Genomic DNA, 16058 nt, shown 5'->3' on the forward strand with positions numbered 1-16058 from the left:
TACATTATAGACTGGTAACTTTTGATTCACCATTATTGTTTGAAGATTTTAGAATCATCTTCTAAGTTGTTTTTAGTCATCATTTTACTTGTTTCCTAGTAAGTGACATACCCACATGGGTCAGGTTTAACAATTTATAGGAGTAATTTCAGATGTGCCAGAAAGGAAAATGACCAAATTAATGATAAAAACTAAAGCCACTGGACCAAAAAGACAATCTGAACTGTCCTCCCTTTATAAAAAAAACTTACCCAATGTTCCACAGGGCTTATTTTTATAAGTGCAGATATCATATCTATAGAGGAGAAAAAAGAGAGATGAAATTTGTAATCTGATCAGATTTGTAAAGTATTTTCGTATATTCATCACATTTCTTTCTTAGAGCTCTGGGTTGTCAGACCACAATCAGTGCAATTATGAGCAGCCAGCTGGAGTGTGGGCATTTTCAGCACTCTGGGGGACACACTGGCTGCACTACACTCACAGCCTCTGGCTGCAAGCCAATGGGACACCTGCCAGTAAGAAAGAAAGGTTAAAGTGGATTTCTGTAATTGCAAGTTCCATAAAACCATCTACCATACTGTTTTGAAGCTAGAATAGCTTGTCTACAGATTGCTACTGCTTCTACAAAAAAGCAAATGGGTAGTTTTTTATCCCCAATCTCTGAACTTGATGGAATATTTTTTTTTATTATACCACAGACTGTGTTTTATATTTCTGAGCTATAAGCACTATCTGGCGTTCCTTCAACTTTAACACAGGTTCTTGTTTAAAAAAATTAGCACAATACAGGAATGGGAATAAAATTGGTATCACATTGTATACCAGAAATTTAGCACAGCTAAAATACAAATATTTTTACAGAATCTGCAAACAGCTAAACAATTAGCTCAACAGAAGCTTTCCTAATGTTGGCTGAACTTATGTTATATTGCATTGCAACTCAATACAAAAGATGAAGTCCACAAGTAATGTTGCATATTTAGAATATATTCCATTTAGAATGCTAAATCAATATTGATGTGAACACCTATTTTAAGCATTTTTATAATATTCTTGTAAACTAATCTTTAAAATAAAAAAATTCCTTTTCTAAAGTGAGAATAAAAAATAAATTTAAAAAGTCTGACCATTTTTATTTGGCTATGTTTTATGCTAGAAGTGAAGAGCTTTTCAGGTAAAATTTGAAATTTCACATGCTACAGGAAAATCCCAGTTGTAAGTTCATTGATTGTATATAAATAATGGTTAGTCCACACTACTTGGGGAAGGGATTAATAATTAATCCCATTCTTGTTCACCAGATCAAAATGTATTTTCAGAAAACAAATATCACATCCAGCATACCACTGCACTGTTGAACTCATTAAAATCCCTGAAGATATCTTTTGCCTATTTTTAGAGTTTCAAACTCTTCATCTTTTACACTTTACATTTGGGGAAAGGGATTTCTCCTCTTGCATAGCTTTCTCTTCTGAGCATTCACATACTCATCTCCCTCTTGGCTTTTAATTCGTAAACCACAGAATAGCAATACCTGGTACATTCTTGAATGTAAGAGATAGAAAAGGTACTTGGTATTTACCAAACCACCAGAAAATATATTATGGGTGTCACAAAATCAATTTATCTTGTACTCATACTGTATAATGCCTACGATGTTAAGAGGACACAATCCACCTCAGGAAAATGTAAACAGATTTTTCATGGGTAATGCAGATATAAATGTCTAAATGGAATCTATATCCAAATTCTCAAATTCCATATATGCTCTTTCCTAAAACTGATCTGCCTGAGAATGCAAGCACTTGCAAGCCACCAGCTTCCCTTTACTCTTTTGCTTTTCACAACTGCCCTCTTTTTACTTTACAAAAAAGAAAGCTTATTTCTCACCCATCCCAAACATTGTTATGGTGCACTGCCTCCTGGGTGTAAAAGTCTCCAGAATGTAAGCAAAGAGATAATTCAAGAATGCATTGATCCTGGGGTCAATCCTTTTGAACAAAGCAAGAAAAATGAAAGGGGATGATGCTTATTTTATCCTGGCAAGACTGTCTTTCTGTCAGTCCTTTTGATTGCTTACAAATCAATCTATACAGCTATCTCACAATTAGAATTCAGAAGTGAGATGGTTTTCATGGAGTGTATTAATATGTTTATTTGATCTAAAAAATGAAGTCAGTTTTGTTATTGATTGTCAAGTCTGACGTGGCTAAGTAGTTTGGCAATAAGCGTTGATTTAGCCCATGGATTATATGGTGAACGTTTTTCATGATTCAAGGAAATAGACAACACCAAAGTTTTGAGAAAATGTATTTAAAACACACATACAATGTATATTTTTAACTATAACCTCTGTAGCTATTTAAATTTATTTTAAAAAGTGTTTTTGATAGCAACTTTAAAATGTGAAAGTTGTGTGTCAATTTTCCAAATTATTTTAGGAGGTAAACTAGGCAAAAATTTTGAACAGGCAAATACAACTTATATTTCCCCCCATAGCAGTCCTTTCTCATCGCTTTCATTTTACATACACCTTTTGTTATACTCATGATGAACATTATTTTATACTGTCAAGACTGCTCAAAATATTTATATAAAAGCTGAAGTCATCAACAAATAATGCAAGCTAAAGCATCTTAGACTAAGATCATTGTATTTGCTTTTTCTTCAACTTTTCCTAATCCTCTAACATATCTATAGAATTCTCTCTAAGATACTAAATAGGACAAAGACATGTCGGTTCCCTGTGGCTTTTGCCTTCAATTCACACTGTATCCTTCCCTAGTCTATATTCACCAAGAGTAATTATGATTTATGCATTTCCATTAATACCAAGTAGATTTTAAATATTTAGCCAGATGGAAAAGAAAAGTAAAGGCATTCTAGGTAAAGAATGTAATAATCAAAGGAAGAGAATCTGGAAAGAGCATGGCATATGCAGGGAACTATGAGAAGTCCAGAGAGGCTGAAACATTGCATGTATAGGATAAAACATTGAAAAATGAGTGTGGAGAGTTCTTGTTGGGAGGATAGATTATTATGTTCCTTGAATACCAAATCAGATTTTTTTTTTCTGTAGGAAAAAAAAAAGTAGTTTGCATACTAGGACAGTCTTTTTTTTTTTTTTTAATATTTCTATAAGTGCATATACAGACTGATTTTCTATATAGATGAAAATCTGGGAGGGTAACAGTGAGTATCTAAAGAAACAATGGGAGAGTAGGGAGATTATAGTGATTTTTACTCTGTTAGGGGTGCCTGGGTGGCTTGGTCGGTTAAGCATTCAACTCTGGATTTCTGCTCAGGTCATGATAGCAGTATCCTGTGATTGAGCCCACACCAGGCTCCACACATGGCAGGGAGTCTGCTTGAAATTCTTTCTCTCTCCTTCTCCCTCTGCTCCCCCACTTCTCTCTCTCTAAGGGATAAACAAATCTTTTTTTTTTAAATAATGATTTTTACTTTGTTATAGACAATTCTGTACAACTAACATTTAATCAGAAGGTGTTTCAGCTTTGCCTGTCTCTAATGAGCAACACAAGAGATAATTGAAAATAAATTTCATGAATATTATTTAAATGTTGAAAAAGACGTTTTTCAATGAAGAAAAAAGATTAGTGGTGTTTCAAATCTGTAGATTTGATATTTTCAGAAACACTACTCCATCTTCATGAACACGTACAAGAATGCAACAAACTTTGTAAGTTGTACAATTATATAAAGCATCTGAAATTGGTGTTGTGTGTGCACTCACTGCTTTGAAGGATTATGGTGCCAGATGACAAATATAAGGGTAGTAGAATTCTTGTCCCTAAAATATGTTTATATTTTATAAATAAGCACATTTTAATATTTCATATTTCATATTTTATATATGAGTGAATTTTCGTATTTTATATATGAATGCATTTTTCATTCAAAGTGCTATCAAAGAATCCTAAATAACAGCTGGAATATAATGAAGCTTATAAAACAGAAGTATCAACTATTTTGTAACTCCTTGTTTGTTTAATAAGTATTCGTATGCTTAGTGGTATTTGATCTAAAACTTCCCTTCATTATAACTGATAACAACACTCTCTCACCAAACCCAAAGTTTGCCTGACCATATATACTTAAGTCAAGTTTGAAACAATAGAAACCCTGACTGAAGAAGGGAAGAGGTGATATAGTAATAAAAAAAAATAACTTATATGTTGCTATATCCACCATGATACATACTTTTTAAAGATTTCTCTTCTTTAGGTTATTATTATAATTATGAGCAAAAGGAAGACTTCAGCCATAGATTAAAAACAGTACACAGTTTTAGCCACGAATTATATAATATGGAATCAAATTGTTTTTATTTCAAAATCAGGAATGATAAATCTAAAAGTTTCTGGGGCACCAGACCTTCTGCTCAGGTCATGATCCCAGCATCCTGGGATCCAGCCCACATCAGGCTTCTTGCTCAGCGGGAAGCCTGCTTCTTCCTCTCTCATTCCCCCTGCTAGTGTTCCCTCTCTCGCTGTGTCTCTCTCTGTCAAATAAATAAATAAAATCTCTAAAAAAATAAAATAAAATAAAAGACCTAAGTTTCTGAGGTGCACCTGGGTGGCTCAGTCGGTTAAGCGTCTGACTTTTTATTTCATCTCAGGTCATGATCTCATGGGTGGGGAGATAGAACACTGTATCAGGCTCCTTGCTCAGCACAGAATCTGCTTCTCCCTCACCTTCCCCTTCTGCTCCTCCCCCACCACCCAGCTCACTTGCATGTGCTCTCTCAAAAAAATAAATGAATAAAATCTTAGAAAATAATAAAAAACTAAAATAAAAGACCTAAGTTTCCACTCAAGGTAGAATTCCTTAACTATATTGAATTTCCATTTCTATGTAGAATTGATTAATATAAATCTTTTCTATACCTTGATGTATGTGTTTGCTCTACATTGTGTTACCTGTTCGTAACAAAATGTTTAGCATAAGTTCAAGTTAATCATTTGAGACATTAAAAAGAAAGTTGAGAATTGTATTATTTCAGTTACTTTCATATTTTCATAAACTTATGATTCTTCTACATTACCTTTTTAAATTTCTTCTGTGTGTGTTATTTCTTATTCTACCCATTCACTCTTTTTCCTTCTTTTTCATGTATAAATTTCTGATTCTTTCCTTTCCTACAACCTACTCTGCTATCAGTCTCACATTTCTATAGATGAAAAGAATCTTGGAAAGTTATCTAATCCAAGCTATACTATACTTAAACTATGATTTTTCAAATTAGGCCAAGTATGAACCAGCTTATTTCATTCTCCTCAAATCTTATCTTTAAACATCATTTTCAACACTATGTAATGGTAATTCTCACAAACTTTTCCCTCCACCCCTTTCTTTCTCCTGAATGTCTCATTTTTATCTTGTATCACATTAACTCTGTATCTTATCAACTCTTCTCTGACATGCTATGGTTTTGCCTTATTTTCCTCCAAACTTGACTCACCTCAGGAAAAACTACCAAGACAAACAACGGAAGGAATCTGTTTTATCACAAAGATGTAACAGGAGTGCTTTTTAAGTCAGCTTGCCATACAAAATGAAGAAATGAGGGGTTGAGGAAAAGAAAAGGAGTTCCTAATTGCCTACTCTCAGCACCCTTTAAACAAATCAATCTTTACCAAATCTTGACCAACAAAGTTACAGCAGGAGCCCCTAAACTTACAGGTGAGTCTAAGAATTACAGTGGAGTTCTAAAAAGGGACTAGAAAGCCAAAATATAATTAGAAAATGTTCTCCAGATTCTGAATTCAGATAGAAAAATATCATTGGGCACTTGTTTCCTTCTCATGAAAGAATAATAAAGTTCTCAGGGAAGATGAAAAAGAACTAAGAAACTTGATTTTAGGAGGGGTCTACAAAAAGCCAGGTACCTGAAGGAAAGCAACGTTCTGCTTTTGGATGAGGAATTAAATGCATACATTGTCATTTCCATAGCCTATGTTCATAAGGGAGGACTGATTGAGCAAGACCAATACCAGAGAGGTTAGCTAAATATCTGTTACTGTAACACTGGTATACTTTTCTGCTGCAGATACTTTCAACTCTTCAATTTCCTAATAACTTTTGACCAGGCATGGCTATCAGAAGAAATTGACCAAAACATATGGTTAAGTTCCATTTTAAGGTCTGCAAAGTATAGCACTACCTTACAGTGATGAAATACCTGGATGAGTTCTTAAAACCTTTTTCCAAAAACTACATTCCATTCTTATGTAAGAGAAACACTCATTGCAAAGAAGCATTCCTTTCAATGATTTAGGTTTGAAAATGGAATGAATAAAAATCTAAACTCTGAGACTCATTTGTTTAACACAGAGCCATGGACTTATTTCCAAATAAAATGTCCTATGTACCATGCTGTTTCATTTAGTTGTAAGTATAGTGGCCAAGGTCAAATGATAACCACACAGCACTACCCTGCTTTCTTTACATGCACCAATGGACTAACATTATAAAACTGACTGCAGTACAAAGACAATTGTAGTAAAATAATGAGGAGAAAACATGATTTTAACTCAACATAGGCAAGAATGTCTAACACTCTTTATGATAAATCAAAAATATTTTAAGACTACTCGTCCTAGTTTTAGGCTGCTATTACAGAATACCGTGGACTAGATGGCTTAAATGACAGACACTTATTTCTCACAGTTCTGGAGGCTGGGAAGTCTAAGATCAAGGTGCCAGCAGTTTGGGTGTTTGGTGAGACCCCGTTTCCTAGCTTGTAGAGACTAGACCCTTTCCTTGGTGCTCATAAGGCCGCTCACTGGTGCTTGCTCATGAAGACAAAAAAAGCTCTGGTGTCTCTTCCTCTTATAATAAGGGCACTAATTCCATCATGAGGTGCCCACCCTCATAACTTCATCTCAACCCAATTATCTCTGAAAGGCCCCACTCCAAATACCAACACACTGGGGATTAAGACATTAACACTAGAATTTAGCAGGAGGGAAAACATTCAGTTCATAACATTTTATCCCTACCACATGCTGCAAATTCATGACTTTCTCACATTAAAAAATACATTCATTTCATCTCAACAGGCCCAAAGTCTTAACTCATTCCACATTAACTCTAAAGTCCAGACTTTCATCTATCATCTAAATCAGATATGGGTGAGAGACTAGGTACACTTCATTCCGAGGCAAAACTCCTTTTCAGCTATGAATTTGTGAAATCAGAAAAGCTACATGTTGCCAAAACATAATGGTGGGATAGTCATAGGAATGATGTTCCCATTCCAAAAGGAAGAAATCAGAAGAAAGAAAGAGGTAATGGGTCCCAAGTAAGATTCCAAGTAGAGTTCCAAAACTTACCATAGAAAGTAGCATTAGACTTAAGGCTTGAGAATAATTAAGCCTTGAGATCTGCTCTCTGGACCCAGTGGGGTGGTGGCAGCATCCCTGGTTTCACATCCACGGCCCCACCCCTTCAGCTTAACAGAGTGCTGCTCACACTGCTTGTGCTGCTCACAAGTCTCTCTGTAAGAACACCACCCAATCTGCTCTCTATGAAGGCCTTCCTATGCAGCTCTGCAGGTAAAATCTCCTGAATTTTGAAACCAAGATGGAGGCAGTCTTGCCACCTAAGCTATGCTGTGGTACGAGCACCAGCCCAAATGATATCTGAAATGTCTTTGGGGTCCTTCCACCCTTTTCTTGAAGAATAAGTAATACATGTTCACAGCTTTCTTTTGTTCTGTCATATTTTCTCAGTTTCCTTTAGTCCCAGCTGGCAGTGTTTTTCCTGGTGTAATTGCATCTCTATTGCTATCTCTGTTGAGATGGATGATTACTCTGTTGAGATAGATGATCACTCACAGCCACACTAACCTCCTTATCAAATGGTCAGTAAGCCATACCTTAGTGTTTTCTTCTCAACATGCTTACTCAATATGTGCATTAGGCACAGGCTGAAAATTTTCCAAATCTTTAGGTCCCAGGTCCTTTTTGCTTAGCAAGTCCTTCTTTAATTCACTTTTCTTTTTGCATTTTACTATAAACATTTAGGAAGAACAAACCTACTCTTTGAGTACTCTGATCAGACACCTCCTTAGCTAAATACCCAATGTCATCATCCACAAGTCCCACCTTTGACAAAACACTAGAACATGAACATAATTCAGCTAAGTTCTTTACTACTTGATAACAAGGATCACCTTTGTTCCATTATCTAATAACATATGCCTCATTTCTGACCCAGACATCACCAAAATGGCCTTCATTATTCACATTTCTACCAAGAGTCTGCTCATAATTATTTGTGCATTCTCGAGGATGAAAGCTTCCTTTACAACTCTCTTCACTTCTTCCAGAATTCTCACCAGAATTGCCTTTAGAAGTCCCTTCATGGCAATCTTGGTTTCTTTTATCATGCACTGCAACTACTCATTACCTAACTCTAAAGCTTCCACATTTTTAGGTATTTGTTACAGTAGCACCCCACTTCTCAGTACCAATTACTGAAATAGTTACCTTGGGCTGCTAAAACAAAACAGCATAGACTAGATGGCTTAGACAGCAAGTGTTTATTTCTCATAGATCTGGATGCTGGCAGATGTGGTGCCTGGTGAGAACTCTCTTCCTAACTTTCAGACAGCTACTTTCTCGCCATATCCTCACCTGGTGGAGAAAGAGAGGTCTCTGGTCTTACCCCCACCCTTTTTTTTTTTTAAGATTTTATTTATTTATTTGACAGAGAGAGATCACAAGTAGGCAGACAGGCAGGCAGAGAGACAGAGGAGGAAGCAGGCTCCCTGCTGAACAGAGAGCCCAGATCCCAGGACCCTGGGATCATGACCTGAGCCGAAGGCAGAGGTTTTAACCCACTGAGCCACACAGGCACCCAGGTCTTACCCTCTTTTTATAAGCACTCTAATCTCACCATGTGGGTTCCACTATCATGATCTCATTAAACTCTAATTCCCTAGTAAAGGCCCACCTCCTAAAAACATCACATTGAGGGTTAAGGTTTCAGCATGTGAATTTTAGGAGAACACAAACATTCAGTCCATACTACCACTAAATTTTTATTTTTGTTTTTTTTTTAAGTATGCTCTACACACAGTGTGGGGCTTGAACACACAATCCCAAGAGTTGCATGCTCTATGGATTGAGCCAGCCAGGTGCCCCCATAACACCACTTTAAATAAACAGATAATTTGGTTTATGTACCTCGTTTCACAGGTTATATCTTTGATAATATTTGTCTCTTTATCTAAATGACATGAAATATCTCAAGAAAGTTACTTGCTGATATTTCTGAATGCCTAAAACCTAAGACCAGTAATATGTATACTATTTGATTAAGTGACATATTTATTGTTATTATTTTTATGTGAACATCTTACACAGTAGTTCTCAAAGATGTGCCAGGGTTATTTCCCTAATAAATATTAGGTAATTTTAGCTACTAATTTATATGATAAGTCAGAGGATACCACCGTTTTTGCTCATGGAACAATTAAAGATTTACCATTAGTTTAAGAAAATGTTTCTGGCTATTTACATTAGAATATGAGTTTTCCATTCATTCTAATAGGGTGTTTCCATGGGGAACCACAGAGATGACTAACTGTGAATGCCTTTTGCTTTTGCAAAATTGTCCCCAAGCCATTGCAAAATGATCTAGCTGACAAGATTGAGATTTTCATATCTAAACTATTAAAACCTACCAGGACAGGATTCTCACTCCTTTGTAATCATGTATAGTCTCAATTCAATGGATTATCATAATTGTCTTCTGGGCCTTTTCTCATTACTATCTCAATATTATTCCATTTTTGATTAACTAACTTTCTCTCTTCGATTGTCTTGTCACTAAATCATGATATATTTATTTTTTTTTCTTTTTTTTTTCTTTAAAAGATTCTATTTATTTATTTGAGAGAGAGACAGTGAGAGAGATCATGAGCGAGGAGAAGGTCAGAGAGAGAAGCAGACTCCCCGCGGAGCCGGGAGCCCGATGCGGGACTCGATCCCGGGATTCCGGGATCACGACCTGAGCCGAAGGCAGTCGTCCAACCAACTGAGCCACCCAGGCGTCCCTCATGATATATTTATTTATGATGAATAAATTGTTATTATATTTTTACACATTCACAAAAGTGGCATGTTACATTTTTGGAATCCTGCCTTTTAATTACCAATATATTTTGAACACCATTCCAGATGCAGTAAAGGAGGTAAAAGTTATTTGTATAAACTGGCCTTATATTGTACATAATATAAAATGGACTGATCAATCAATTAATCCCAGAGTAAACTAAATTTACCTCATTAATAAATACCACCCTGAAAGATAACTGTCTTTTGTAGGGAGTAAAAAACAAGAATCCCAATATTTCTTTGTAGCTGCATGAAGAAACACAGCATATATTTTTAATATTAAAATATTTGCAACCATTATAGCACCTAGAACAAAATGGATAAAATTTTTGAATAAAAATAGCTGGTTTTCTAAAAAATAAAGTAACAGGGTGCTCTTTTTTTTTTTTTTAAATAAACATATAACGTATTATTAGCCCCAGGGGTACAGGTCTGTGAATCGCCAGGTTTACACACTTCACAGCACTCACCATAGCACATACCCTCCCTAATGTCCATAACCCCACCACCCTCTCTCTATCCCCTTCCCCCCAGCAATCCTCAGTTTGTTTTGTGCGATTGTCTCTTATGGTTTGTCTCCCTCCCGATCCCATCTTGTTTCATTTATTCTTTTCCTACCTCCCCAAACCCCCACATTGCATCTCCACTTCCTCATATCAGGGAGATCATTGTCTTTCTCTGATTCACTTATTTCGCTCAGCGTAATACCCTCTAGTTCCATCCACGTCATCGCAAATGGCAAGATTTCATTTCTTTTGATGGCTGCATAGTATTCCATTGTATATATATACCACATCTTCTTTATCCATTCATCTGTTGATGAACATCTAGGTTCTTTCCACAGTTTGGCTATTGTGGACATTGCTGCTATAAACATTCGGGTGCACATGCCCCTTCAGATCACTACGTTTGTATCTTTAGGGTAAATACCCACTAGTGCAATTGCTGGGTCATAGGGTAGCTCTATTTTCAACTTTTTGAGGAACCTCCATGCTGTTTTCCAGAGTGGTTGCACCAGCTTGCATTAACAGGGTGCTCTTTGTTTAGAAAACAAACTACCTCCTTATAAAAAATACAAGTTCCTCTAGTTTTGAGAAAAAATTATATTTGATATCAACATAAAAATACAAATTCTTCTAGTATTAAGAAAAAATTATATTTGACATCAACATATAATGGAAATGCTTTATAAACAATGAAAAATTATCAGTCCATTTTATAATATTTAAAAGGCAAGGCCAGTTTATACAAATAATGTTACACCCTTTACTACATCTAAATTTATTTTCTTTCTAAATTTTTTACTACAGCATCTTTTTAGTTTTACAGAACATGGTAGACCACAACAGCTCCTTGCCTCAAAATAAAGTACACAGCTTATTTTGTCTCCTTCCTCAAAAACCTCAAAACCAAAGAAGCTATTTAAAGCAAAAAAGGAAAAGCATAATACACATGCAAAACATTGCTCAATAGGAAGAAAAATGTTTCTATTGTGAGTATATGTGTCTTTTAATTCAGCCACAAGCAACCAATAGTCTAGTTCTGTTAGGCAGTACTTTGGTTGTCAATTTGCAGGGATAAAAAAATGTTTATTTATGGTCAGGCACAGTAATTAACAACATTGATTTTGAAAGCTTGACTACATTTTAAAAATGCATATGAAAGGGTTACTCCTAGAAAAAACACCACCACAGTACTTTATCTTCTGTATATGTGTATATAAAAGTTAAAATTTAAAATAAAAATATATTTAAAACTTCAATATCACTTCTTTTTTTTATTTTTACCATCAAACCAATTAATAAACAACAGCTGTCCTCTATCTTCTAATGCATGGTACAGTAACAAGAAAGTAGGGAAAGAGGCCATATTGACTATCCTTCTGATTTAATGAAACACCAAACTACAGTCTTATTAACAGAACTGAGTATAACTCAAATTACATTACTTCTGTCAAGTCAACTAGACACATTTACCATAAGGGTTGATCATAAAGTCAGAATTTCTTGATGAACTGTTGATTTTCCTTAGTTAGGAAAAAAAAAAGAAAAAAATTCAGGTTTACCTAATGAGCTATTAGAACAATAAATACTTCAAGTGCCCTGTGAGCAGCCTGATGTCATCAGTAAGGATCTACAGTGTAACAAAAAATTTCACATGTCCCATAGTCACTTATTCTAACATTCTAAATGTAAAGTCAAGTTCATATTTAATCCAAATCCTTCATTCTGTAGGTTAAATTGATTTCTTTTTGTTTGACCTTCAGTGAAGATTGAGAACATCTGGTCTCCATCCTTTACGCATAAGTTAAATACCTCTAAATCTTCTCTTCTCTGGAATAATAATAATCCCTGCTACTTAAAAATTTTTCTTTTCGGTTTCTCTTTCAACCCTTTAATCATCTTTGTGGTCCTCCCCTGAACTTTCTCCAAGTTCTCCACGTCCTTCCTTAGTGGTAGAGCCCAAAACTAGAAACAATGCTCTCATGAGGGCCTGACCAGTGGCAAGTACTATGGAATAATAACCTCAAGTTTCCTGCATTCTTCATTCTTATTTATGTGACCTTGTATTGTGTTTGCTTTCATCACAACACTACATTGTTAGCTCATGCTAATCTTGTTATTCCTTTACTACTAAGAGAGTTTCCAACTTTACTTAAACACTGTTATCCATCTTCTGGATTTTATGCTATTTTTCCTCTCCAACCATAATGCTTTATATTTGTCCCCAGTTACATTTCATTATCCTAGTTTCTATTCAATATTCTAATTTGTTAAGTTTAGTCTAACATTACTATCTACAATGATATAAGGCACTGATGCCTCTTATCACATTTCTAATTTCAACTGCCACTAATTTACTAAGAATATTACAACACTTAATCATTACCTGTCTACAAGAGGGGTTTAAGTGTTCAAAAACCTTGAGTGCCAGAATTCATCATCCTCTGACAAAACTATGCTTGTGGAGACCTTGTTACATTTGTTCCCTCACCTTCAGGTCCCAGCCCAACACTAACTGTCTCAGGGACTAGAGGATAGAAGGTGTGTAAAACAAAAATGCTTCCATAACTTCATTAAGTCTCAGAGACTTTAAAATTTTTTTAAAGATTTTATTCATTTATTTGAGAGAGAGAGGGAGCATGAGTAGGGGGAGGGGCAAAGGGAGAGGGACAGGCAGACTCCCTGCTGAGCACAGAGTCTGATACCCTGAAATCATGACCTGAGCCAAAGTCAGATGCTTAACCGAGTATGCCACCCAGGCACCCCCGAGACTTTAAAATTTAAAATTTCTCAATATATTGATGAGTATTTGGGTTACCTTGCCATGCGAAACCTTCTATTCTGTCATTAACTGAACAAGACTTGTTTGAATATGTTTACTGATAAATATTTTTTTAATGACTTTTTTTTTTTAAAGATTTTATTTATTTATTTGAGAGAGAGACAGTGAGAGAGAGCATGAGCGAGGAGAAGTTCAGAGGGAGAAGCAGACTCCCCATGGAGCTGGGAGCCCAACGTGGGACTCGATCCCGGCAGCCCGGGATCATGACCTGAGCCGAAGGCAGTCGTCCAACCAACTGAGCCACCCAGGCGTCCACTGATAAATATTTTTTTAAAGGCACTTTTGTAATTACCTTATTGCATGTGGAGCTATGTCAGATAAAATAACAACAACAACAACAAAAAATTAAACTGACCTGGGTTTCTACTGCATAGGAGCTAGGTATTTTAAAAACTTACTAACATGGAAGCAAAGATAGCCAGATAAAATCCATCAAGTCATCTATTGCTATCACACAGACATGAATTACATAGAGAAAGTACACTTAAGAGATGGAAGACAAGGATCACTTAATTGACTTAATTGACATGAAAAAGAAAAGTAATCATGGTGTTCTATGCTCCATCTGAACAAAGCTGTTTCAAACTTATAAAAATAGCTTGTGAGCATTAACACTGTCCCCTACAAAGTAAACAACAAAAGACACTTATAAGTGACAAAACAAGGAACAAAGGTTAATTTACTGTTTAAAGTTCAAATGGTAAACAAAAGAAGAATTAAAAATGACTAAATATATTAGGAAGATAGATGTCCAGTCAGTGGTATAAATCAGTAAAATTGGGATGCCTGGGTGGCTCAGTGAGTTAAGCATCTGCCTTCAGCTCAGGTCATGATCGCAGTGTCCTGGGATGGACATCAGACTTCTTGCTAAGTGGGAAGCCTGCTTTTCCCTCGCCTGCCAATCCCCCTGCTTGTGCTCTCTCTCTCTCACCCAATCTTTCCCTCTCTGACAAATAAATAAAATCTTTTAAAAAAGTAAAATTATTATCTGTAAGAGAAACAAATAAAAGAGAATGTCTAAAATTGACAAATCAAAAAGTTGTGGTAAAATCATATTATTTAGAAACAGAGCACTAACTCCCAGAAGTAACAGCTGGGAAGAGGTGGTCCAAGAGCCTGTGGCTTACTATTATAATAATACATTATTTTAGTGTTAGAAAAATTAACAAAAGAAATCATGTTCTATATACTTATGATGAGCACTGAGTAATGTATAGAATTGTTGAATCACTATATAGTACCCCTGGAACTAATATAACACTATATGTTAACTATACTGGAATTTTAAAACTTAATTTAAAAAGTCCTTTGGGGCGCCTGGGTGGCTCACTGGATTAAGCCACTGCCTTCGGCTCAGGTCATAATCTTAGGGTCCTGGGATGGAGCCCCGCATGGGGCTCTCCACTCAATGGGGAGCCTGCTTTCCCCTCTCTCTCTGCCTGACTCTGCCTACTTGTGATCTCCCTCTCTGTCAAATAAAGAAATAAAATCTTTAAAAAAAAAAAAAAAGTCCTTTTTCTACTCAAATTGATTAAAACACAATCCATGGCCAAAAAAAAATTCAGAATAGATTAGACAACAAAAATACAAATAAATTTTAATATGACAAAGTATTCAATAATCATAGGGAGCCATTAATGCAGGGTTTTTTAGCCTAAAATATGTGCAAGAAACCTCCAGGCATATATATAATTGCCATTCTCTCATAATCCACTCCTGCATATATGAAACTTAAGATCTCTTATCTTGATTCTTCTAGTTAAAAAGCAGAGTAACACTGTCATCCTCAACTGAAGAATGTCATATTTCAATCCAAACTACTCATCATTCCCTTTATGGCTCTAAATGATCACCCCTTGCCTCTCAGTACTACATTCCTTCTCACTCACTATGAACTAACGGCACACACCAACCTATATTCTTCTCCAAATATGCAAGGCTTATTTTTACCATACCATTCTTCCCTATATCTTCACTTGACTGAATGAAACTTACCATACTAGTATATCCTTGCATTTCATAATCAGTTCCATAGTAATAGCAAGTTTAACATTATGTTGTTACTCACATTATGTTAGCCTAAAATACCGTTAGTAGTAAAGAAATGACTCAAAATATGTCATTTGTGCAAACTGTTAATAGTTCCCATAGGAATTTTCTCTTTACACTTCACAACAACCTGCAGTGTAGAAAGTGAAAAAGGTATTATGTTCATTCACTGATTGAGCAAACAGATTTACAGAAGTCAAATAATTTATCAAAGACTATATGGCTAGTAAGCAGTGACACAGGGTGAGAGTTTAACTCACCCATTTTGAAAAATAGTCCAGTCCCCTTATCATTTGTTAAAAATGACGCACTGAGGGACGCCTGGATGGCTCAGTTGGTTAAGCAGCTGCCTTCGGCTCAGGTCATGATCCCAGCATCCTGGGATCGAGTCCCACATCGGGCTCCTTGCTCATCAGGGAGCCTGCTTCTCCCTCTGCCTCTGCCTGCCATTCTGTCTGCCTGTGCTTGCTCTCTCTCCCTCTCTCTCTCTGACAAATAAATAAATAAAATCTTTAA

The 16058-nt window shown here is 35.8% G+C and overlaps 1 protein-coding gene across 1 annotated transcript in view; it reads right to left on the bottom strand.

Moving 5' to 3' along the window:
- The window catches only part of LOC111156970 (ADAM metallopeptidase with thrombospondin type 1 motif 6), a 300261-nt gene that overhangs the window by 171726 nt on the left and 112477 nt on the right, over window positions 1–16058 (bottom strand). The window contains exon 7 of the mRNA XM_022518156.1: window positions 252–295. Coding sequence (XP_022373864.1) covers window positions 252–295 — 44 coding nt within the window. The remainder of the gene's footprint in view (window positions 1–251; window positions 296–16058) is intronic.

The sequence above is a fragment of the Enhydra lutris genome, unplaced genomic scaffold, assembly GCF_002288905.1.
Source record: "Enhydra lutris kenyoni isolate GAN:26980312 unplaced genomic scaffold, ASM228890v2 scaffoldscaffold50, whole genome shotgun sequence".
NCBI lineage: Eukaryota > Metazoa > Chordata > Mammalia > Carnivora > Mustelidae > Enhydra > Enhydra lutris.